Source organism: Mytilus californianus, unplaced genomic scaffold (genome assembly GCF_021869535.1).
Source record: "Mytilus californianus isolate M0D057914Y unplaced genomic scaffold, xbMytCali1.0.p SCAF_4, whole genome shotgun sequence".
In the NCBI taxonomy this organism is placed as follows: Eukaryota; Metazoa; Mollusca; class Bivalvia; order Mytilida; family Mytilidae; genus Mytilus; species Mytilus californianus.
The window spans coordinates 25,183,123-25,209,463 of NW_026262690.1; the positions used below are offsets into that span (position 1 = coordinate 25,183,123).

The 26,341-nt window shown below is 33.3% G+C and overlaps 1 protein-coding gene across 7 annotated transcripts in view; it reads right to left on the bottom strand.

Annotated features, from left to right (window-relative positions):
* LOC127737770 (flavin reductase (NADPH)-like) overlaps window positions 1-26,341 on the bottom strand; it is a 68,942-nt gene that overhangs the window by 28,283 nt on the left and 14,318 nt on the right. For 3 of the 7 annotated variants that reach the window (XM_052248677.1, XM_052248676.1, XM_052248674.1), the window contains exon 2: window positions 12,713-12,920. The exons of 3 other annotated variants lie outside the window; for them this stretch is intronic. In XM_052248677.1, coding sequence (XP_052104637.1) covers window positions 12,713-12,920 — 208 coding nt within the window. Of the gene's footprint in view, window positions 1-12,712; window positions 12,921-16,000; window positions 16,199-26,341 lie in introns of all 7 variants that reach the window. One more of the 7 variants, XM_052248673.1, reaches the window with a different exon arrangement.

The following is a 26,341-nucleotide window of genomic DNA, read 5'->3' on the forward strand; positions in this document are numbered from 1 at the left end:
AATCCCCCATTTTTAATGAATAAAACCCCATAACTCAGAAACGTAAAATTCAAAATTTATAAAAAACGAAAGGGAGCTCACGTCAATAGATATAAACAACTCACCAAAGTTTTATGCAAATTGGTTAAAGCGTTTATGAGTTAATGTCCGACATGTTGACGACGGACGGACAGACGGACAGACGGACGGACGGACAGACGGACAGACGGACGGACGGACAGACGGACAACGGTATACCATAATACGTCCCGTAAACGGGCGTATAAAAATGCATAACCTCCGATTTTTCAAAAAAAATTACCACGGACGGAGAACATATCAATCTATTTGTTCCTTAATTTTCGTTTCTGCCCTTCCATTATGTGACTCAAGAAAAAATTCCAAAAAATGGGTAACAATTGCGTCGAAAAGAGAAAATCGAGCGCACCTTTTTATGTTAGGGCGTGTTTGAGTTGAATACTTTGTCTTGAAAACGTAAAAAGCAAAAGTATTTGATACATCATCTCGCTTCAGATTCTATCATTTTTATATATCAAGGCTACAGGTTGACTTTATAACATCAAAAATTCACAGTACTAAAAAAATGAAATATATAGGTCAAGTGAAATACCTTTCTAATGAATCACAAAAACAGAGTAGGTGTGTTCGAATAGCAAATTTTTACTAAAAGTACTTGACGACAGACTTTTAAGTTGGATCTTAAAAATGCGTATCTTCCAAAAAACTTCATTTTTTGTGTGTGATATCTAGGGTTTATAGTCTTCAACCACTGAAATTTTTTAGTCTGCCCTTCCACGAAATATTAAATTAAATTTTTTTTTAAATGTTTATGAATTTTCGAAAATTCCACCTGACAACCGATCAGACAATAGTTTTAAGTTGACTGAATGCAGACAAGTACATTAACTGATGCTCATTAGCTAGTAGATACATTTGTCTTTTAAAATACAACTGGCATATAAGGATCGTAATGGTGCTATGCGGATAAACTTATCGGTTTCCAAGAGCTAAATTGGCAGCGCGTCATCCCTACAATGGCTTCCATTTTTACGATTGTAAAAATGAACTGGCGTAATGGGGAGATAATTTTGACGAAGTAGAATCCTGACTGTTATATATCATGTACTGTGTTACGACGCTAGATAAAAACTGACGAGGAAAGGTAACTACTGGAAGTGTTTTACGACCTTGACTGGATATACATCCCTCGCACGGTCGGTGAAAGGTAACAACCGGCCACCGAAAGCTTTATTATAATAGAGCTTAGGTGGTCGAGTGGTCTAGCGCGTCGGGCATTGTGCAAGGCGGTTTGGTGCCACGATATCTCAGTAGATGAGTTCGAATCCCGGCCAGGGAAGAACAAAAAATTTGCTTCCGCAAGTTTACAGATCTAACAATGTTGGGCTGTTGTTTAGACGAATTATATATACAGAATGTATTTTCAGCCTTGTATCACCATAACTGCTGGTGATCCGATGGATAAAATCTGTTGTAGACTCGTCACTGGTTCAGACGTATATATACATGTATAATATAATTATTTCTGTAACTGCATCTTATATTAATTTGTAGGATCCTTTACAATAGATAATTCAGCTGATCTGTTTCAATTCCATCTTCACGCCTTATATATCATGTACTGTGTTACGACGCTAGATAAAAACTGACGAGGAAAGGTAAAACCCGGCCACCGAAAGTTTATTATAATAGAGCCTAGGTGGTCGAGTGGTCTAGTGCGTCGGGCATAATTCAAGGCGATTTGGTGCCACGATATCTCAGTAGCATGAGTTCAAATCCCAGCCAGGGCAGAACAAAAAAGAGGTAGGGCCAATTTCCCCTGATATTTTTTCACAGAAGGGCCAATTTCAAAAAGTGCTGAAAGGTTAAAAACGATAAAAACAAGAAATAAAAATGTTATTAGATCAATATCTCGATTTTTATATATTATGATATGTCTGAAAAATAGTTAATTTAACCCCCCAAAACAGATGAAAGTCAAATATGCGGAATTTACCGTGTTTTTAGGTGTGAAAAACGGGGAATCCCCCGAGAAGGACATTTCAAACCAAAACAAAGTTATGTTTTTTGTTGTTGTTGTAATTTATACAACTTTTTCCCTCAAAAATGAAATTGGTTTAGTTTGTCCTTAATACCGAAAAAACTACTTTTTTAATAAAAAAAAGTGGAACATCACTAAATTGTATCTATATAAATGCTTAATGAAACTATTGTCTCCATGAGTTGCCGTTAGCTCCAACGGTAGCGCTTAGGTATTTAAAGATAAAAAAAAGCGCGTAGATCTCTTAATGACTGATTGTGTTTTAAGAATGGGTTCAAATCTCACTCAGATTTTTCGCATTTTTTGTGTTGAAATATTAAATTGCAATGTTTCTCTCATATTTTTTCGGATGTTTGTTTACTCCATAGAGTCATTATGGATCAATTTGACTATATATCATTTCATTAAAGAAAAAAAATAGTGTGTTGCTTCTTGTGTGCGTTCCTATAACTATCTAAACTCTAAACTTACTTCCTATTTCTGCTACATTTAGTATAGCATATGCAAGGAACAATTGCCGTCAAGCTGAAGCAGGTGCTTGTACATAACCAATAACACGAGAATTGATTATATATAACAAAGAAGGCCAAAGGTTGTGAGCGTAATATACACACAAAGAAACTGAAAAGGCCATAGCAGAAAAATTTCAAAACAACAAAAACAATTTATCGAAACCTTGAACAAGAACGTTTCATATGTAACAAATGAAGACAGCAATTTTATCGCCAATCCACCAACTGTGTAGTTAATATCACTGACATTGTTACCACCGTCCCTGCAACGGACCAAGGTCATCAGAAAATAAAACAACACAGAAAAAAATCAATTATACTACCAAGCGTGACTGTAGGTAAAACATCAAGATAGTGTTGCATCTGTAACACAAAAGGGTCCATTTCTTACAATGCCAGAAAAGGCCAGATTACATGTGTTTGTAACACAAAGTGTTCTAGTACCAACTGGTGTAAGATGTTGCACTGTTCATTTAAATGGTTAAACCTAAAAAACCGGGACAGAGATGGATACATCCAGATCGAGGAAAACAACACCCCAGTTAAATGCGTCCGATATTATAGACCGATCTTGAATCAGATTAGTATATTTCAGATAATTAGATTATTAGATGTGTTTTGTACTTATATTTAACCCCCGTTTTTTTATTGGTTTGCTAGTTTTAAGTTATAAAACAAAGCTATAAAATACATGTACGCTACAAATCACCTACCAAAATTAACTGATATATATCTTTATTTTCATAAAGCCAATGCATTACATCGCTACAGAGATAACTAAAGCTAACTTAAGCAACATGTTTTTTTTTATAAACAAGTAATTTTGAATTTTTCATTCCCCTCAGGGTCGTTAACAAACAAAATAGATATCGGTTTAAAAATGATAAATAAAAAAAAACAATAGTCTTGGCCTTGTTTATTGTAGGAATACCTTTCAAGGTATGAAAATAGATGATGATGTGACGTATTTTCATGTACTATAATTAGCATCTATTTAAAACATGATTTACCTGTCTAATTAAATGAAAAAAAATCACGGGAAAATGGCCCTACCTCTTTGCTTCCGCAAATTTACAGATCTAACATTGTTGGGCTGTTGTTTAGACGAATTATATATATATATATTAATTATTACGATCCATTTTGTTTCATCTGGTGATCCGTTTATTTGGCAATCGCCAATGGCAGTCTGCCGGGTTTTAGAACATCTGTTGTTCGACCTGCTAGTCAAATGCGTTTTGTTGAAATATACTTTTTCACATTTTTGGTCTTTTGGAAAATGTTGTTTGTGCTGTATTTAGACCCCTTTACCAAGAAATTTGTTTTGCATGCACACGTATAAAAATTGCGGTTTTTATCCAACGCAATCATAGGTTTGAACGTTGTTTTCAATTTAGACTTGTTTATATATATATATATATATATATATATGTTGGTTTGGTTGTATGTATATATATAGGACTCCGCGATGGTACTCCGAACCGTGATAGTCACGTTGAAATGCGATGGTTTTAACTCCGAACCGTGATAGTCACGATGAAGTGCGATGGTTTAAACTCCCAACCGTGATAGTCACGATGAAGTGCGATGATTTAAACTCCGAATCGTGATAGTCACGATGAAGTGCGATGGTTTGACTTTGAAATGCGTTTTTTACCATGCTATATTGTGATGGTCGCATTGTGATGCTATATTGCTGATAGATACGCCGAAGTGTGTTGGTGGTAACGCTGAAGTGCGATGGATTACTAAAGTTTCAATGTTTTTTCATATGTCAATGTAGAGGTAAATTTGTTTGTAAGATGCAGCTTTTCAGTTTTTTCTAAGTAAACCATCGAGAGTATAATCCGTTTAAATTAAAACAGTCATTATGAATAGTCATTGAATTTCCAGTCATAACTAACGTTGTAGTTTACTTTGTAAACAGGCTTCTGTATGTGCCTGTCCAAAGTCAAGAGCCTGTAATTCAGTGATGGTCGTTTGTTGCTGTATATAATATTTGCTTTTCGTACAATGTTTTGTACATAAATCAGGCCGTTAGATTTCTCGTTTGAATTGTTTTACATTTGTCATTTCGAGGCCTTTTACAGCTGACTATCAGGTATGTGTTTTGCTCATTGTTGAAAGCAAAACGACAACCTATAGTTGTTAACCTCTATGTCATTTAGTCTATGGTGGAGAGTTGTCTCATTGGCAATCATACCACATCTTCTTTTTTTTATATTGGACAAAAATAGGCCAACGTTTTTACAATCGTTCAGGACGCTACATGCAAATATTATTTTTCATTGAAATTAGCACTTATTTCAATGACTGAAAAACGTGGTAATTTTTTGAAATGCAATATGATAAGGAACTTATCAACGTAGGTTGTTTTTACTGTAACGGGAGAAATATGGAATGTTTTGTAGGGACACGTAATTTATCCTTTTATAGCCGCTCTATTATGGTCCCATTACGGAATACCATCTCAAACAATGCGTTCATGTAACAAGACAAAACAAGAGACTCATGAGAGCGTGATATCGCTCACCTGTAATTTCAGTTTCAGGCATTTGACTTATTTGTAGATCTTAATTTGCTGAACAATTTTGTCATTTACACTTTCTCTCTTTCTAAAATAATATTATAGATAATGCATAACCCAAAACTGTAAAATTTCCTAAAAATTAACTATTTCTGGACAGAAACCCAACAATAAGTTGGTCTGAAGATTACTTGACAGGTAGATCTAAACCTGTTTAACACTTTCACCTATGTCAGTTTTGCTCTTAATGCTTTAGTTTTTGAGATGAAAGCCAAAAACTTCATTTGACCCCTATGTTCTATTTTTAGAAACTGCCGCCATGTTTTTGAATGGATTAAATCCCCGAATACAATCAATAAACTAGATACCCTAAGGAACTTTCAATTAAAGTTTTTAAGTATTTGGCCAAGTGGTTCCAGAGAAGAAGATTTTTGAAAAAGTAATTATAAAAAAAAAGGTTTTAAGGGCAATAACTCCTCAAGGGGTCAATTGACTTTTTTGATCATGTTGACTTATTTGTAGATCTTACTTAGCTGAATAATTATTGCCGTTTATACTTTCTCTCTATCTATTATAATATTAAAGAAAATAACCAAAAACAGTAAAATTTAATAAAAATAAACTATTTCCAACAGTAACCCAACAATTGGTTGTCGAACTTGTCTGAAAATTTCATAACAGATAGATCATGACCCATTTATCATTTGAATAATTTTATAAATAAAAATGGCCTCCGAAAACGAGCGTATAAACCAAAAAATGTACTATTATAAATTATCAGCGGTAACCTTGAATATTTAAACGTGCAGAGAAAAATTATCAATTGCATTAATATAGTTTGGTCCGTCCAAAGCGATTTTCATTTACCTTGTCGGGAATGCCCTTATTAAAATATTTCAAATCTCACAACGTATAAATACTTTAGCTATTTGACCAAATATGTTTAATCAAAGTGCTGGATAGCATCTGTGGAAAGTTTACAACGGTAGATGTGTATTATTTCAAATAGGTTGTAGATGTGTATTATTTCAAATAGGTTGTAGATGTGTATTACTTCACATAGGTTGTAGATGTGTATTATTTAAAATAGGTTGTAGATGTGTATTATTTCAAATATGTAATTAATCACAGCTTTGGTGTTTTTCCCTAAACCATTGTCTCATCAGCAATTATCAAAAATCACTTTTTTCATATGTTTGTCGTGTAAAATTTTGATAATTTCTATTGCAACCTTAAACTGTAGATTTAAAATAATCAAATATACAGAAAGCTCTGTTAATTTCTTTCTGTGCCCATCCCATGTAAAGGGCCTGTGATTAAGTATTTTTTATTGATTAAGGTCCTTCATATTTGTTTGTAGTAAATTGTATTATTACTAATTAAGCAGTTAGTTTTCTTGTTTGAATTGTTATATATTGAACAAACTCGGACTACGATTAGTAGATTGTGTGGTTAACGGTTTTTTCGGACTTCTAAATTTTTTTTACTTAATACAAGAAATAATTGTAACATGATGCTGTTACGAAGTCTCCCAAACAAAGCTCCCATAATTAGTTATTCCCATGGTCGCCTGACATTGGGCAAAGTCCAGTACAAATTGGTTTGGTCTAGTAAAGTGATATGCATAAGTGACGCCTAGGGATTAACCTGTTTGTCATTCAAATCTTCTTGAAATCATGAACAGGAATATATATGGTTTAGGGGTGGGGATCTCGACCGTTTACAAGTTCTCAAAAAAGGGGGGGGGGGGTTGATTCTCAGGGGACACTTTATTTTATTTTATTTTTTTATTTTCCCGTACAAGAATATATATGGTTTTGGGGTGGGCATCTCGACCGTTTACAAGTTCTCAAACAGGATGGGGTGGGGGTAACCCCAAGGGACTCCCTCTATATTTCATTTGATTTGTTTTATTGTCCCGTACAAGAATATATATATATGGTTTTTGGGTGGGGATCTAGACCGTTTACTAGTTTTCAAAAAGAAGGGGGTGGGGGTGACCCCCGTTAACTTCCCCTATATTTTATTTGATTTGTTTTATTGTCCCATACAAGAATATATATGGTTTAGGGTGGGGATCTCGACCGTTTACAAGTTCTCAAACAGGAGGGGGTGGGGTGACCCCCAGAGACTCCCCCTGTATTTCATTTGATTTGTTTTATTGTCCCATACAAGAATATATATGGTTTTAAGGTGGGGATCTCGACCGTTTGCAAGTTCTCAAACGGGGGGGGGGGTGACCCAGAGGGATTCCCGCTATATTTCATTTGATTTGTTTTATTATCCCATACATGAATATATATGGTTTGGGTGTGGGGATCTCGACTGTTTACAAGATAAAAGCCCATTCTCAAATTGAAGGGGGGGTAGGGGTGATCCCAGGGACTCAACCTATATTTTATTTGATTTGTTTTATTGTCCTGTGATCATTAATGAAGACCGCGTGTGTCTTTCACTTACTGTTCTCAAGTTATAGTCATTTGAAAATTAAATTGAAAAAAATAAATCCCATAGGGTTCTTTAGTAAATCCCTCCCTTCTGTAGGCCCCTCAAAATACCCATAAATAGAACCCCAAGAAGAAAAATAATAAGAACTGAGCAAAAACAATATGTCTTCAAACTTTGTTTGGGAGACTTAATAACAAATAGAATATACGAATTTTGTTATAGTCCGATTTTGTAATAGGCCGAGTTTGTTATAGTCCGAGTCTGTTATGGGCCGAGATGAGATACCAGGTTACTTTCGATACAATCGGGCTTCTACGTCTTTAATAAACATTTGTAATAATCGTAGTAAAAATAGCGTTGAAAAATGTTCATTCATGAAATATTTTAAACACGGTATTTATTTTCTCTTCAACCGGAGGACGGGATGAACCCCCTAAAACCGGGATTATTGTACTCCCGTCGGAGGTACACATATATGGATCTCACGCATGTCTGGGGAATACCGATAAAAGCATAACGTAGAAACTGCTGTCTCGTGTAGCCTGATGTGTATTGAATGGGCTTTATATCTTGTACCTTTGGAAGACTTATCACTCATTCATAAACCCACTCAGAACCAGAGACGTATATGTCAAGATATGTAACTGACAAGAATACTCCTAAAGCGGACAAGCAGTTACTGTATATTCTTTAAATTTCGGTTATTTAATACCAAGAAAGTAGAAATAGAATACCGAAATTAATTTGTTACTCAATATGTTTCCTGGAAAATATTCACATCCTCATTCGTTCTGAAAATAAGATATGAATTTTGTATACAGAACATTAAGAAGTGTGAATGTCATAAAACCCTTTTATATCAGAAATATGTATTGAACACCATTATAAATGTGAACCTGTATACGTAAGACCTCATGGGACGTCACCTAACCACATACAGGTAATATACATGTAGCTCTAATACCCGGAAATGTCAAGGTAAATCACTACCGATACAGAATGTACCAATGCAAAGAAATTCTGATGATTGTAAAGCATGACCTTTCATGAATTTAGAGGAGTCTTGGGTGGGGAACGATTTAAATTCTGACTAGATTTTTTTCTCAATTTAAATCACTGAATAAAAAAAAAATAATTACATCCAAGAACAGAATTATTGTTGTAAATTCATAACTACAACGTTCTTATTTTGTAACTTTCGATAGACGTGATTTTTTTTTTCAATTCCATATTGGACGAATGCCTTATTAGTAAAGTTATAAGAATAAATCCTCTCTACAATCAATTTTTAACCCCCCTTCCCCCCCCCCAAACCAACCCAAAAAAAAGAAAAAAAAGGAAGAGATGAACAGTAAGTCACATCAGATTCATATATCTAAATAGTTGATTGTCGTTAAATGTAGAGATGTATACATGTCTCTGCGTTAACTTATAAAAATGACAGGAAAATTTAAACTTGAAATAATTTATGATGAATACTATCAACTGTGGCACCTACACATTTTCTAGGGAGTTGAATAACCCCTTCTTATCGCAGCGTACATGCACGTATTTTATTGACTCTGTCCGTCATTTCGAATAAGAATGACAATTGTACGTGAAATCCTAAAGTTGGTGATACTTTTTTCTACCAGTTGTGCGACTTTTCGTATTTATATTTTTCTTATTCTCTCATTTAATATTTTACGCATAAGTGCAAAATTGGGAATGTTTTATTCCCCCACAAGCTAACCAAATAAATTAATCAACCCTCTAGCTGATCAGACGTTAATACAACTACTATATCAGTCTATCAGAAGTGAAGTTTCTTTATTTCTTCAAATAGGTTTTTTGTACGTCCAGTGGCATATATAACATGCATGTCAGAACAGGAAAATTGACAATAGTTATTATTAGAACCATGTTCACATTGTTATACATAATGTTATACATAATAGATTACAGTTGTGATGACGAATTTCTTAAACTGTTCGAGAACAATCTAATTGAAATATAAATCTGTGAATTTACTATGTTCATAACTTCGACGAACCAAAGCAAGTTAGATATTGATCTGAATTTAAATTAGATTGTTTCTAGATGTTTCTCTCTTATATTCAATGTATATATTTTAAATTGCGACTATCTATTAATATAGTTCCGTAACTTTCTGTCTAGCTGTAATAAACCAAATGTGCGTACATTTTTGTGAAATTAATATTTGTATGTTTCAAAATGTCCATAATTATTGACAACGAGTATATATTTACATTTTTCCCAATTTTACCCTTGGGAAATATGTAAATAGATTTTTATTTCATCAAACCTTTTGCTGGAATTATTTAGATTTTCATAAATATCATTCTTTACACCAGATATGTTATTTATAATCAAGTGTGTATACATGTAAGAGTTTAGTTATGACTAGTATATCACTGTCGAACTCAGGACAAACAATATCATGTACACATGATGTATATAACACCTGATAGTTTCTAAATGGAAAGTTACAAGTTACCGGCCATGAACTTGCATTATGTAATTGTGTAATAAGAGTTTTTTAAGCCCGACAGGAAATCGCTTGAATACCTGAACGTGTCACATCACAATACCTCGGGGAATAATTCCTTTAGCCATGCTGGTGATCAAATAATGGAAGGTCCGAATTTATTTGAATAAGTTTATTACATAAAAGAATTATGAACAAATTAGATTTTCGAAAATAATTTTACACGGAAGACTTAATTATAATTTTGAACTTTAAGAGATCTCCGTAAACGTAATCGCCCTTAACTAATTCCAAAAAAAAAAGAGATATCCGATCGGCCGACTTTTCCGACTCGTAAACCTTTATTTAACATTTTTCCGTATCAAGTTATGTAGGGAATGCTGCACAACCATGTCTGATATAATAATTTTTGTGACCCGGAAAATTGTTTATGCTTTTAATTTGTCGTTTCTTTATCGGATAAAACAACCGTACGCTTGACAAGATATCGACACTCAATTACGACTACGTTAGTTACTGCTTGTTTTGGTCCTTTGTGGTTTATAGATATCACGTAGTTTCTTAAACCGGGAAGCTGTCAAGATGGCTACATGTAGAGAAATGATACTCTCAATTTAAAATCGATGGTGATCTCTTATCTAGCAGAATAAAACGTTAATATTTATGAATTTGTGCTTTTTTTATACATAATGAACATAATATCAATTTTTTTATTTTTTGTTCTATTTTTAGCCATGGCGGCCATGTTTGTTGATGGACCAAAACTTCTGATACAATTTATAAACCAGTTACCCTAAGGAACATTTAGTTAAAGTTTAGAAGTATTAGGCCCAGTAGTTTCAGAGGAGAAGATTTTTAAATGTTAACAAACATAATGAACAAATTGTGCAAAATTGTCTTTAAGGGCAATAACTCCTTAAGGGGTCATTTGACAATTTTGGTCATATTGATTTTTTTGTAGATCTTACTTTGTTGAACATTTTTGTTGTTTACAGTTTATCTTTATCTTTAATAACAATATTCAAGATAATAACCAAAAACTGCATTTCCTAAAATTACCAATTTAGTGGCAGCAACCCAACAATGGGTTGTTCGGTTCGTCTGAAAATTTCAGGGCTGATAGATCTTGACATATTGAACATGTTTACTCCTGCCAGAGTTGCTCTAAATGCTTTAGTTTTTGAGATATAAGCCAAAAGCTGTATTTGACCCCCATGTTCTATTTTTAGCCATGGCGGCCATGTTTATTGATGGATCAAAACTTCGGATACACTTTATAAACTAAATACCCTAAGGAACATTCAGTTTAAGTTTGAAGGTATTTGACTGGGTATACTCAGAGAAGATTCTTGAAATAGTTTACGACGACGACAGACGACGGACGGCGACGGACGCCACGAGTGATGGCATAAGCTCACATGGGGCCCTTCGGACCCGGTGAGCTAATGACACCGGGAACACAACTATCTTATTTGTGAAACAAAAAGATCAATAGATTGATGGATATCCGATGTTTAAATTCCAGTCGTTAATATTTAATGCATATTCATCATGAGAACAAGTTAATGTTGGGCATATAAACTTTTAATGCTACCAGAAAGTGGGAGTGTTTAATGGAATTCAGCCTTCCGTAACGCATCCTATTATTTTCAAAATCTACAGAAGAAGATTTGTTTTTTTTATGTATGATGGAGCGTGGTATTCTCTGTCCGCAGACAGATTTTCCGCATTATGATATTACGGTACTAAACGTGGAACTCGTGAGAGAAAGCATGTAAAGATAAACATTTAACGGAGAATTATGTTTATACTTTATATGCAGAAAAATTAAAGAGGACAATCTCTCATTTAGTGTCAAACTGTAATTTAAGACATTTAGACCATCATACTTCAGCGAACGGACCATCGCACTTCAGTGCAAACCATCACATCTGTTGGATCGATTTTTCATCCAGGTCGAACGAAAAAGAAGAATTTGCTACTCCACTTTTGATTTTAAAAAAATTAGTAGTTGCTACTTCTCAGACAAGCACACGGCATGTAAGAGTAAGAGCAAAGACTGGTCGGCTAGTAGTCAGAATAATATGTACGGGTAGGGTGACATGTCTTTCTTGTGAACTAGCACATTAAAAACCCGAATCAGCGTGTCGTCTAGTACAAAGCAGGGATCGTATTCACATCATATTAGCATGTTCTCTTCCTGATTAATTTCGCTACTTCACACTAAACAGCCATTCATCGTTATCAACATTCTTCCTTCATATATGCATTAAGCTAGTACTTGTTAAACTATAAGAGGGTCCGACTACACTATCGTTCACCTGACTCCGATCATGCAGTTAAATAAAGTCGGTTTTTTTTATTGACTTGTCATTTAATTTGGTGGTAGTCATACTATGCATTTACAAATGTTGTCGGAGATTGCTCTGACGTCTGACGGACTTTTTTAAGACTGATCCATCATGGTGCCAAATGGAACCATATTTGGAAAATTTCTTCTAAAATTTATGTCTGTAAAAACAGAGTCAATGTTGGTTTTGAAATACAGGTTATGTATAATAAGCGCACAAAATTCGAAATAACATAATACGGAAGAACTTAAAAAAACAATATGTAAAACATAACTTTTGTAAAGAATAAATCAAATGCCTTTTATCTTATAACACAAATATACTTACTAACTGTGCCCCAAGCAGACATACAAATAAGACGTTTTTTGTTTGCAGTTCTCATCGCGTTGACAATTGGTTTTATGCTGTCTAAATAAAATGTGATTGGAGACCATCCTAAAAAACTTGGTCGACATCCAAGACAAGATACCACGGCGTCTGTGTTTTTAAAAGTTTCCACCAAGTCATCTTCTTTTAGGATGTCCACTTCTTTCACCTTGTTAAACAAAAAATGAAGTATGACCAGTTTACGGACAATTTATCATTTTTATGACCACATAACCTATTTCAAAAAGTTTTTCTATATTTTCTAAAATGTACTTGGTCACAGATTCGTGTGTGTACTTTGTGGTTCTCGCAACACTATGTTGTATTTTTTAACATAAATTATATTTCTAAATCACAAACGCTAAACTAGTATTTCTTTTCAAAGCTTAGCCAAAATTTTGATGGAAGTTAGGTTATGCATTGTCTTTCTGATACAAAAAAGGATGTCCTTCCGATTCATTTTTTTAATGTTAAACTTGTAATGAAATGTATTAAAATTGTCCTTTTCTAACAACATAAAGTGCCGATATATGTTTACTTGTTTAAAATTTTTTACAGTAAAAGGTTTTCGCTTTTTTACACTCAGCAATATTAAATTCCACTATTTTTACAACAAGTGAGTAGAATAAATATAGGGGAAACTAGCCTGTATACATGTACCTCTATACAGTATTTATACGTTTTGATAATATACTTTGGTGATTATGTATGCATAGTAACAGTGTCTGATAACTAGGCACTAGCTATACATGGTACATATATAGGATGGTCGGGAGGGGTATTTGTGAGAGAGAAAAAAAGCAGTAGAGGTAAACTTTCCTGAGCCGCTATAAACGAGGGGAAATTTCTTCTCATGAACGGTATTTTTACACAAATAACCCTATAGAAAAAAGAATGTGTCCATAGTACACGGATGCCCCACTCGCACTATCATTTTCTATGTTCAGTGGACCGTGAAATTGGGGCCAAAACTCTAATTTGGCATTAAAATTAGAAAGATCATATCATAGGGAACATGTGTACTAAGTTTCAAGTTGATTGGACTTCAATTTCAGCAAAAAATACCTTGACCAAAAACTTTAACCTGAAGCGGGCACTATCATTTTCTATGTTCAGTGGACCGTGAAATTAGGGTCAAAACTCTAATTTGGCATTTAAATAAGAAATAGCATATCATAGAGAACATGTATACTAAGTTTCAAGTTGATTGGACTTCAACTTCATCAAAAACTACCTTGACCAAAAACTTTAACCAAAAACTTTAACCTGAAGCAGGACAGACGGACGAACGAACGAACGAACGAACGAACGAACGAACAGACGGACGGACGAACAAACGAACGGACGGACGGACGGACGGACGAACGAACGGAAGGACGGACGGACGGACGAACGAACGGACGCACAGACCAAAAAACTATGTGGGGCTTAAAGACGTAAATACCGATCAGAGATTTTCAAGTTAAACATTCGAAAATTTATTTCATTATTCTTTTGCTTTCCAGATGTTAGCAAAAACAGCCGCATTAAAGATCAAACGTCTACTTGAAGGGGAAAGGGTATATATATGTCTTAGCAAAGTAAATATTGCTGTAGAGAGGGTATTAATAAGATATCTCAGAGTCAGTGAAATATAAAAGAAATTCATCTGATACATGTATGATAAAATACAAAACTTCACACTAGCTTTCAACCAATCAAAATCAAAGATCCTATAAATACATTTATTTAAGCTATTATATATTAAATTATACAGATACATGTAGATAGATATGAAATATCTGTTGGTATTCACTGACTGTATATTTCAATCTTATCATTTCAACCTAAATATTTGACAAAGTATTGAATTGATATGGCCATAGGGCATAAATGATGACATCAGATAATGTAGTGTGTCCACATCCAACCCAAATAACTACTTACAAGAAAAAAGTCTCAATATATATCAGCTTCCTTACTTGTATTCTGCTGCACTATTTTTTTGTTAAATTTTACGTGAATGTGACAATGTTTGATCACCCCTTTCGTATTTCTTAGCCATCCTATCCATGTATATTCATCATATAGGGTTGTACAGTGACAATTTGATTTTTGTGGTTTGCTTTACACAAATCTATCAACGTTTCACAACAAGAAACCGGCCGGTCATCTTTTGTGAGGGAGGGGGCGGGCTTTTTTTAACAACAAAAAATTGATTTCATGTTTTTTAAACAATGTTGTTTTAAAAATTAAGTGGGAAAAAAAGATTATTTCAATTGAAAATTGGTACACAATATTGCTTTTAAAAAAATCTTGTTCCTGTAGGTTACTGAAAAAAATAAAGTTGAAAACTAATGTTTTCCCTAGAAAAAAACTAATGCCTAATAAAATATGCATGGTCGATGCTTCAGTACATTCTTCAAAAAGTGAAAGCGTTGTATATTTAATATTGGTCCCAGACCCGTCGTATATAGACTGACTTATCACTATGACAAATCATAATGATTTACTAAGTGACATGGACATTTACAATGACCAATGGTCGCTCAACAATCTCTTTTGCCTATAAAGATATAGATTAATTAGGTTGTTTTTTCTTAATGATGTTGTTATGACTATGTCTATCAGTTATATCACTTTACTCAGTACTTGGGAGTACACTATAAAGTACTCTGTAAAAGACAGTGTACAATCTCAAAAAAACTAGGGATTTAATTTTGGGCGGGGCCCAGTCTCCTAGCTTATGATGAAGCAAAGATCGATACGGGAAAAATCGGCAAATTCGTTCTTATAATGTTATAAATACTACAACTTAACATATAGGACATCATTATATAAAAGACCATTTATGGAAGCTGTCAGTATTATCGATTTTGATCATTTATGATGTTAAACGTATAAATTTTAATAAAAATGTACAAGTCTATAAAAGTCTGCGCTTATTAAAAACCCATTCCAGCTGTTACCTTTTATGTTGTTACAATAATGGGCAATTAAAATTATTCTGAATATATTGTGTTATTTTTGTTCAAGGTGACGATCTCTTTCCACTACAAACACATGTTCAATAACGATGTGACAAACTGCACATTACAAATAAACATCCTAAAAAAAAACCATATGAACAGGTAAAAATTACTGTGTATCCTAAATTTATATATCAAAATGCGACCTCTGCTTGAATTTGAACTCGCCTAAAACTTTGTTAGATATATATTCCAATTCATTATATCGCTTTTCAAAATCTCACATGTACCGTTAACATACCTTAAGTTTATCGTTCGTTACTGAGCTAAGTCCTTCAGGATTTCTCACCAAAGCAAAGACTTCGTGCTCATTTTTCAATGATTCCAACACAAACTGCAAACCAGTGGGACCTGTTGCACCAAGAACGGCAATCTTCATAGTACCTGTCAGTACTGATATCCAACTTCTCAGGTGGCAGGTACCAGTTCTTAGCCTCTGTGCCAGTGTCCCACGTAGAAAATTAGTATTAAAAAACTTTGGCTATCTTTGACACTTCACTGGGCAGTGATAAATAAAAAGATTTAAAATTCTAAGTTTGCATTACACAATGCTACCTTCCCTGTTTTCATTGATATGCATCATTCATGGTTTTATCTTTGTTTGACATGAAAAACCTAGAGTCCCATATACATATTGTTTGAAGGCTAGCTATACATTTTTATCATGCTTTCCATTGGTCAAAACAGTTGGTTCTTTAAGGACACTGCAAAGTGTCAAATTTTGATGGTAAGGATAGGTTCCGCTGTTGTTTATTCGAGGTGCAAGTGATTAAATTAGGTGATTTTGAATGATTTTCTTGTCAGTAATTAGCAGGTTTGATGCAATGAGGTCTGGAATAGGGTGCAAAATTGAAAATTTGACATGATTTTGTCCGTTATCTGGGAAAAGTAGGTGATTCGGGATAAAGAAACAATATAAAAAACATTGACCAGAATTACTTCACTATCAGTTTCAATTTATTCTTAACACACAAAAAATATCTAGGCATGTTTAAGTCTTACAGATTTATTTACAGAATTTTTTTTTAATTTGGCATGCACTTGCACGTGAACTAATGAAAAAAAACCTGGTTTCTGCCACCATTAACATAGATGATGAAATTAAAATGGAAGGCAGAAGGTTAATTTCACCTTTTAAAAATAATTTCAAGTGTTTTCACTCTAAATCACCCCGAAAACAATCAGAAAATACAGTTTCAGGGATTAACTCATGGTTTTTGTAAATGCATTGAAATTCGAGGAAGATAACTCTATTCAGATACTGATTTTCAAGTTTTATACACAAGTTGAAAGAGTGTGTTTGCTGCAAAAATGTTACTTACAGTTGACTATTCAGTAAGCATATGATATTCCAAAATGTAAAATATGTATAGTAATCAATAATTTACAATGATTCAATGTTTTTCTGATTATATTTTCAGTGGAAAACAGCACTTTTTGTATATTCATAGTGTAAATAAGTAAATATCCCAATTGTCTGACTTTTTTAAATGTCAGCTTACACAAAATGAAAAAAATAAGCTTTTTTCTGTTTTTGAAACAAAAACAATTAGTCAGTGGATGTTTGCTCTGTACAGGGCAACAGAATAAAGGCTATGGAGTTTATGAAACAAGATTTAGAGGGAAAAAAATAAAAATATTTGCCCATCGACTCAGCTACTTTATCTCTGACAATTTTAATCCAATGGATCATAAATTGAATCTTTCACATTTATGTCACAATGAACTGTGCTTAAGGAAAGAACATTCATCATAGAACCACAGAGAATAAATAACAAGCGCAAGATTTGCAAAAATAATGCAGAATGTTTGTTACACTATGGATACCCAAATGTTTACTGTAACATTCAGGTAAAGTCTCTCCTGTTAGCGTATTGATGTTCATTTATCATGTTCTCGTTTGCACAGTTTTTCTGAATGTGTGGTATTCACCCGTTTTGTCACAAAGTCTCATATTTTTGATAAATGGGTCTGTCTTTCTGTATTTAAGTCATATGGCTTCCAAGTAACATACATGATTTCCCATTTCCCAGAGATAAGGGATGGATCGCAGAATGACATAAACCTTCCAAATTCCTGGTCCAAATTGTATTTTTTGGTGTAAATGAAAATACCTTACTATGGAAACTTTCACACTTGTTGGTTGTTGATCGACGGGAAATTTTCTGTATCTCAAAGTTAGAAAAGTTCTTTCCTAAAACTGATTTCAATTTTTTTATGTCATTCTGGTTCAGTTCCAAATGCCTGGCATATGGCAAGTAGCTTGTATTATACATAGATAAATGAGCAGAGCAAACAAGAGAATCTTTCCTACAGTTTCTATGATCATTTGCAAAACAATGAATAACATTTTCAACTGCTCTCCTGTCGCGCTCAATAAAACTGCACTCATTGGCAGAGAGCCTTTTAATTAGAGTGAACTCAGTATACCACTTGCCAAATTTCTTACAAAAATATCCTTGTCGAACCCATGCATTAAGCTGCTTAGTTTTACATTTCACACATGTTTTTGTAAGGTTCTCAACTTGTGGACAAAGCATTTATAGTGGCGAATCGGTATGTTATTGCCTTTAGAATAATCATTTACAGATTTGGGAATTTGGGCAGAGGCATCACTGGTAACAGAACGTACTTTTAAAATTTTATTACTGTTTATTTCATTTAAATGTCGTTTTACAAACTTCCCTTCAGTTAAGACATTGACTCGTCAGTATTGTAGTTTTTTTTACATTTGTCATTGTTATGATTACAATTTGATTTTGGACAAAACGTGTTGGCTACTATCAAATTTACTAGTAGCTTCCTTCTTGTATTATGCTCGATGATAGGACAGAATGTTTGAGATGCTGCTTCAAAACCAGCTTGCGGGCGATTGTTAAAAGAAGAATCTACCTCCGCATCAAAGGAATTGTCTTGTTCTGCACACTCAAGGACTTTTTTCACATATTCCTGGTTCTCCATCATTGTATTTTTATTGATGTCAACCATTAAATCTGATATTTTGTTGACCTCTCTTTGCATTACCGTCCGACTTAAGCACTGAATATTAAGGCAAGACATTATTGTAATGATATCTGAGATCCCAACTTTTGATTTGATCACTGGTATCAACAATGCATTGTTTAGTATACCACTGTCTGGGCCTGTAGGAGATTTCATTGTTGAATAAAGTTTTACAGGTTCAGACGAGAAGCCACAATTTGTACATACTACTTTTACTGAAACACAAATACCCAACCTTTTCGACATGACAACATCTGGTTTAGAAAGCGAACAATTGTGCGGTATAAATTCAATGATAAGATTTGTTAATTTTTTAAGTGTTACAATTATATTTTCTTCTGAATCTTCAGAAACTGAAAAATCATTCAAATTTTCACATTCCTGATCTTTTTCAGGTCTCATTTTTGAAGGAACCAGGTGTTTAGCATGTTTAGTGTCTGTTGTTTGATTATCACTCAGAACTTTTACAGCATCATTGTATTCCTGTGAATTTGGACGTTTGAAATCAGAAGAAAAAGAACAGTTTCCATTTGATTTCTAAGAATCCTTGTGTATTGGAAAGTGTTTATGTCCCTTCTGAAACACTTTTTTTTGCTTTGAACGATTTGTTAAGAAACTTCGACGAGAATAAACCATTTTAAATTAGAAACGACTATCACTTACAACTTGTTTGTATGAAATGGAAAGGAATTTATGATGGGTCAATTTGACAAAGTAGAGTGCAATAAGAATTTAAAATAGAAGGGATACAGTTTCAACATCTCTGAATCATATGTTTTGATAGATTTAGAACTTTATGTCCTGTGCTGAGTCATCTAAAAGAGGTTGATAGATGCTGTCAAAATATTTACTTATTACCTCCCTTTGACTGTCATATATTAAATCTAACATAATAAATCAATGTGAGGTATATGAATGTAACATTATATAACACAAATAGCAATTTATTTTTTAGTTCAATGGACTTTTTTTAACATATGAGTACATGCCTTGGATAAAATTATACTTTTATTACATATTTTGAACTGAAAATCTCTGGAAATTTGAAAAGTGGGGTAATATTTTTTATATTTTTTCATAGACATGTAATGTTCTTGGCCTTTTTACATGTTTTCTTTTAATAAAATTTACTACATAATAATTCTATATGGTTTTTATTTGTGCCTAACACATTTAAGTATTTTTTAAGCATTTTTCTGTGATTGTCAGTGACGGCTGGAATTTTGAATGAAATTCCGCAAAGACACCACCTTCCTTTGAAAGCTTGTAAAATTTGTTTCATGAAGAAATATAACTCTCATTTAAGATTTTTTAATTAAAAAAAGACTAATAAACTTGTACATAACATCAAAAGTCAAACACATACAATATAAAAAAAATGCGTAAGGTGGCAGGTACCAGTTCTTAGCCTCTGTGCCAGTGTCCCACGTAGAAAATTAGTATTAAAAAACTTTGGCTATCTTTTTCACTTCACTGGGCAGTGATAAATAAAAAGATTTAAAATTCTAAGTTTGCATTACACAATGCTAGCTTCCCTGTTTTCATTGATATGCAACATTCATGGTTTTATCTTTGTTTGACATGAAAAACCTAGAGTCCCATATACATACTGTTTGAAGGCTAGCTATACATTTTTATCATGTTTTCCATTGGTCAAAACAATTGGTTCTTTAAGGACAGTGTAAAGTGTCAAATTTTGATGGTAAGGATAGGTTCCGCTGTTGTTTATTCGAGGTGCAAGTGATTAAATTAGATGATTTTGAATGATATTCTTGTCAGTAATTAGCAGATTTAATGCAATGAGGTCTGGAATAGGGTGCAAAATTGAAAATTTGCCATGATTTTGTCCGTTATCTGGGAAAAGTAGGTAATGCGTGATAAAGAAACAATATAAAAAACATTGACCAGAAGTACTTCACTATCAGTTTTAATCAATTCATAACACACAAAAAATATCTAGGCATGTTCAAGTCTTACAGATTTATTTACAGATTTTATTTTAATTTGGCATGCACTTGCACGTGAATTAGTGAAAAAAACTGGTTTCTGCCACCTCATCGATATTGTAATGTAAAGGAAGTAGAGTTATCTCTCTTCTTTCAAAAATATACGCAAAATGTGAGATAAGTTATTCCCCTTGGTATTATTGAATATCTCCTCGTTACCAGTTGCGGATCCAGGATTTTGAAAGGGGTCAGGGGCCCCCAAATTAGAAAAAGTATGGATTGAAATAGGTAAAAAGTCTAGATTAACCATAAATGTAGCTCCATAAGGAGGCCCCGGTCACCCCGCCCCTCTTAACCGCCTCTGTTTACATATTCGATTATATATCATTCATGAATAAAAATAAATACATTTACATACTTACAATCATCCTTTCAGTCATAATTATCATCTTTATTTATCGTTAACGTTGAAATTATATATACAATCCACTATAATGGGAATAATAAGAATTTTGCGCTAAATAAATGATACGGGCTATGTTCTCATATATTTTATGATGGTATGATACTAAACCCCTAACGGGAGGGATTTTGCTTGATTTTCATATCATGAAGACATACTCTTTCAATCAGTTTAATTGAGGTCTGGGGCTGGCATGTTCGTGACTGCAAGTAGTCCTTTGTAAATTTATGTTATCATTGTCATTTTGCTTAGTTTCTTCTGTTACCTATTCTTACATCGGACTCGGACTTCCTTTAAACCGAGTTTTACTGTGCGTATTGCTGTGTTTGTTTATTCTACATTGGCTAGAGGTATAGGGGAAGGGTTGAGATCTTTCAAAACATGTTTATCCCCACCGCATTTTTGCGCCTGTCCCAAGTCAGGAACCTCTGGCCTTTGTTATTCTTGTATGTTTTCTTTTAATTTTTGTTCATCAATATGTTTCGGAGTTGTGTGTGACGTCCATTTTCTCTGAACTAGTACACATTTTTATCTAGGGGCCAGCTAAAGCTTGTCTGCGGGTGCGGGATTTTCTCGCTGGTGGCCTTCAGCTGTTTTCTGCTCTTTGGTTGGGTTGTGGTCTCTTTGCCACATTCCCTCTTTCTATTCTCAATTTCATGATACCGATTTAAGTAGATGACCCAATGCTAATACTCTTTATTACTTAGTGGCGGACCCAGCCCCCACCCCATCCCCCCTCCCCCTCATCTTTTGGTCGCAAAAAGTATAAACAAATATAAAGTTTTCACGATATATATAAAAAAAATTCAATTATCGGGAATTACGCCCCTTTCAAAAATCCTGGATCCGCTCCTGGTAATCATGTATATTTATACATAACATTATATACTGTAACAAAGGTTTCTGCTATATGGTACAACACACAAAGCTGGCTTGTTCACTTCCTACATGGGATTTTAAATCTTGTTTCTTAAAAGTCAGTAGATCAATCTCCGACATTCCTCTGACATCAGAATCTAAAACTCGTGCAGCTGTAACACTACTTGCGTAGAACCAAGCGCTCTGGCCAAACTGACCACATTCACCTATCAAAATAAAATTTACATTTCCATGCAGTTTCTGTCGTTTCCTTTATTAATGCGTTAGTAGATGGGAATCGTTACACGATGCATTATAAGTATAGCAATTTGATGAGGCTTATTTCTGCCGTCGTCGTTGTCGAGATAATTAAGTCGACTTGCCGCGATAATTATCTAAACAAACCTCTTTAATTATCTCGACAATTCGACTTCACGACGACAGAAATAAGCCTCCATAACAATTTGAAGTTCCATGTCATTGTATTTTAAAACAATCTGTCATTACTTTGACAGCAATATCATTCAAATTTTATATTCATTGTATAGGGTCGGGAGATATCTTGTGATACAGTCACATTAAATGAAGTATTGTAAACAAATAATTAGAATACTCGATCATCATAGCCAATCATGAGCCTTTTTTTGGCAAATACAATCCATACAATTAGATTATCATTATAACATAAATTATCTGATACATTTACAATTCCAACTTTTTTCAAATGAAACAACCAAATTAAAAGAAAAGAAAAACATGACCTATAGTATGTGGTAATCCTTAAAACGCACCACACTCCAATTAACGGTTGAAATATAATTACAAAACTAAGTATTCGAATTTAAAATAGCTGTATTTACATCTTTCTTTAAAACTTGCAGTGTTAGAAATTGATGTATTTCTTAAAGCTGTAAAAATTAAGTTGTAATACTTAGCGGATCTCCGACAGACCTCACCGAGGCCGTCTATCATGTGACGGTTGCATCAAAACCAAGAACCCAGCGCTGTAACTAGCCATGAAGTTGTATTGAGTATACCTTACTACACGCGTTACATATCTCTTTGTTTTCAGGTTTCAAATATAATGAAAAACAATCATGGCAGATGGTAACAAATAAACTCATCATAGATACCAGGATTGAAATTTAGTAACAAACGACAGTTTCTATACTGCAGACGTCGGGCTGTGAACAGGTCCATAAAGAATGTTATCGGTATCAATGTTTTGTTTATTTTCAGCCTGGTCTCTGATGAGTTTTCAAATTATACAAACTACATAAACAGGAATGTCTTACTGACACACACAAAAATATCCAGCAGGGTTTTGAGAAGAAAGACTGCTATGGACATTAATATGAACTGGTTGACCACAACGACATGTCTGTGTCTCAACTCACATGAAAACATCTTTTCGCGGACAGATCTCTAGATACCAGAATAAACGTCTAATTTATAAATTTACCGTATGTGTTCTATTCCCTATTAAAACATTTTGACTGAGTTTGGATTCTCTTATCGGGTGATCAATGTATAGCCGGATACGGTTATCATGTCGACACAGTCGGTCTCGCTAAGTTAGGAGTTCAAGCAATTCCCTCAGGTTTACTTTAATTTTGTTTGTTATTCCAAATATATTTACGAGATTTGGACATCGGCAATCTACTGTTGCTTCTAATTTACAACAATAGTAAAAAAACAAATATTGTATCATTGATAAAAAAAAATACGGCTGAATGGAATGATTGATGTTGAGACAATTAACCAGTCACAAAATTAGGAGGTAAAAATCTACATAGCTGTAGGTTATCGAAGGCCTCAAACTTTATACAAAGGCTTAAACTATACGTATCAAGGAAATCAAACAGTAATATTTCAAATAATTTCAAAACGTTTTTCAAACATTTATGTAACACAAATCAATCAAATTGTATCTGAAAGGTAACTTACAGCATTACCTCTGAAAGAATGTTCGTTTTGGTTAAGAACGTGTTTTTCTTTAGGTTTTATCCTCTATTTACCAAAAACTTTCAAATTGCATATTAAAGCCATCTTGAAGAATGTATAAGTTGGTTATATGTTTAGATATACAGCATACTTTTGTTACAACAAAGTACATCTACATTTGAAGCTGTGATATCAATTTATGTGGTATTTTTCCTAAAGGTAACTGTGATTTTGAGATACATATTAAAAATACTTTCCCCGGATTGATAAAACAATATGAGAAAATGAATCATTCAAAAAATAAGGAAAATTTTCATATAATAATAATGTTGGCACATTTGTTTACTTATTTTTTGTTAATAAATATAATTTTCGTTTTTCTGTCAGCAACACATGTACTGCACAGTTTCATGATATGCTGTAATATACGTAGAAAATTATTCATTTCATGTTTTATAATAAAATATTAAACAAAATATTCGTATGACCCACAAAAAATGTTTTAAAAATGCTCCGCGGCAACCGGGTTAACGTATTTTGTCAATCATGACCTAGTATCTTTTTCATATTGACAGGTATTGAACAAAATCGGCGCTTTTAATAAGAGCGACGTCTTAGTGTCTTTAACGACATTTTACACATATATGCTGTATAAAATTGCATTTTAGTGGAATCCTTGTGTTGTTTTTATATGAAAATCTAAACAATATCACTCAATGAAAAAATTCCCAAACTGCATTCCTACTCCAATTCATTTTATTTACTACTACAAGTTGATTTTATATATATGTTATTTTTGTTTTGCTGCTTTAAATTTCAGATTTTTCACATTTGAATTTTGAACGGGTCTTTCTTTTAAATAAGCAGTGAGCCTTACCTTATTTTATTTTCCAAAATTAAGACCTACTTCCTCAATAGTTTCGCCGAACTGATTAAATATCAATAACAAGCCTTTGTTTGATATATCGATATGGTCAGTAAAAACGTACCCACTTTACCCCCGATGAAAGCGTAACCACAGTGTTGAAATAAATATTTAAATAAAATTATAATTTTGTATGGTTCATGATCTCAAAATCTTTGCAAAGCACACAAAATTGAAACAGAAAAAGAAGGGAAAAAAACTTCACTCAATATATAAGAAATAGGAAATCGGATGAATATTTTAAGAAAGAATCCAGATTTTTAATTGCGTCTTACTGTTAAGAGATTATATATCTAATAAAAGATTATATATCTTCATTCCTGGGGTCATGTCATCAAAGCTGTCTTAGGACTAGGACATGTCTTCTGATGTGTTTAAGGTATGTTTTAGTTCTTAGTCACGTTAGTCTCCTCAGATAAGATATGGTCATAATTACAAAGTCGAACTGAAAAAAAGAATTACATTTCTCTATTTGTTGACATAGGCCTTTTGTTTCCGAAAATTTTTAATCAACTCCTTTTCTTACCCATTCTAATCCAATGAATTTAAACCACTGCTCTGACGTCAGCCTATTCATTTACGGTGGTTTCTTTTTCTAGAATCAGCTTCTTTAAAATGCCTACCCATGTTAAAACGAGCAAAAACAATTACCGTTACCTTGATGATATGTTTTGCATTCAATAATCAAGAATTTTCTAATTTTGCTTCGGAAATTTACCCAAGGGAATTTTCTTCAAATTAATCTATTATAGACAGCAATAATTGTCCTTTTCTAGATTTTGATACATTGTATTGAATTTTCACACGGGAAACTATATACAAGAATTTACGACAAAAAAGACGTTTTTTTCATTCCTTATTATTTATCTTAACAATGAACGTAATTTCTATATAACTGGCAAATGATTAAGCCCATAAAACGTTTACTTAATTCTTTCATAGATACAAAAATTTGGTAAGGAAGTTCGGCTCTACCTGAAGAATTCTTACTAAAATTCGTAATTCTTACGGTGATGTTGTTTGTAGAGTACGTAAATCTAGATACGATCCATGCCAACTCATTGATCCTTTGTATAATCTTATTTTCAAAGGTTATCAATTTAACACCGTAGTAAAGTATTTAAAGGGGCATTAGTTACGAGATATAAATCAAAGCATCGTCGATGTTGTGATCCAGCCATATTTATAGCTAGTCTGATATTCTTTCTGACCATACTTTTTTCAATATTTTCTTCTCTTTTCATTTTCAATCTTACTGTAAAATTTCTATGTTATTTTCCAAAGGAAATAAAAATATTAAAGCAAATATTGTTATATATATTGATATTTCAATTTTAGACTCTGTCAGATTTTTTTTGACAAGAATGGAAAGGGATATCGTCAAATAAGTAATATATTTTTTTATATGCCATTTATAATAACTGGCTTTATAATTTCCAGAAA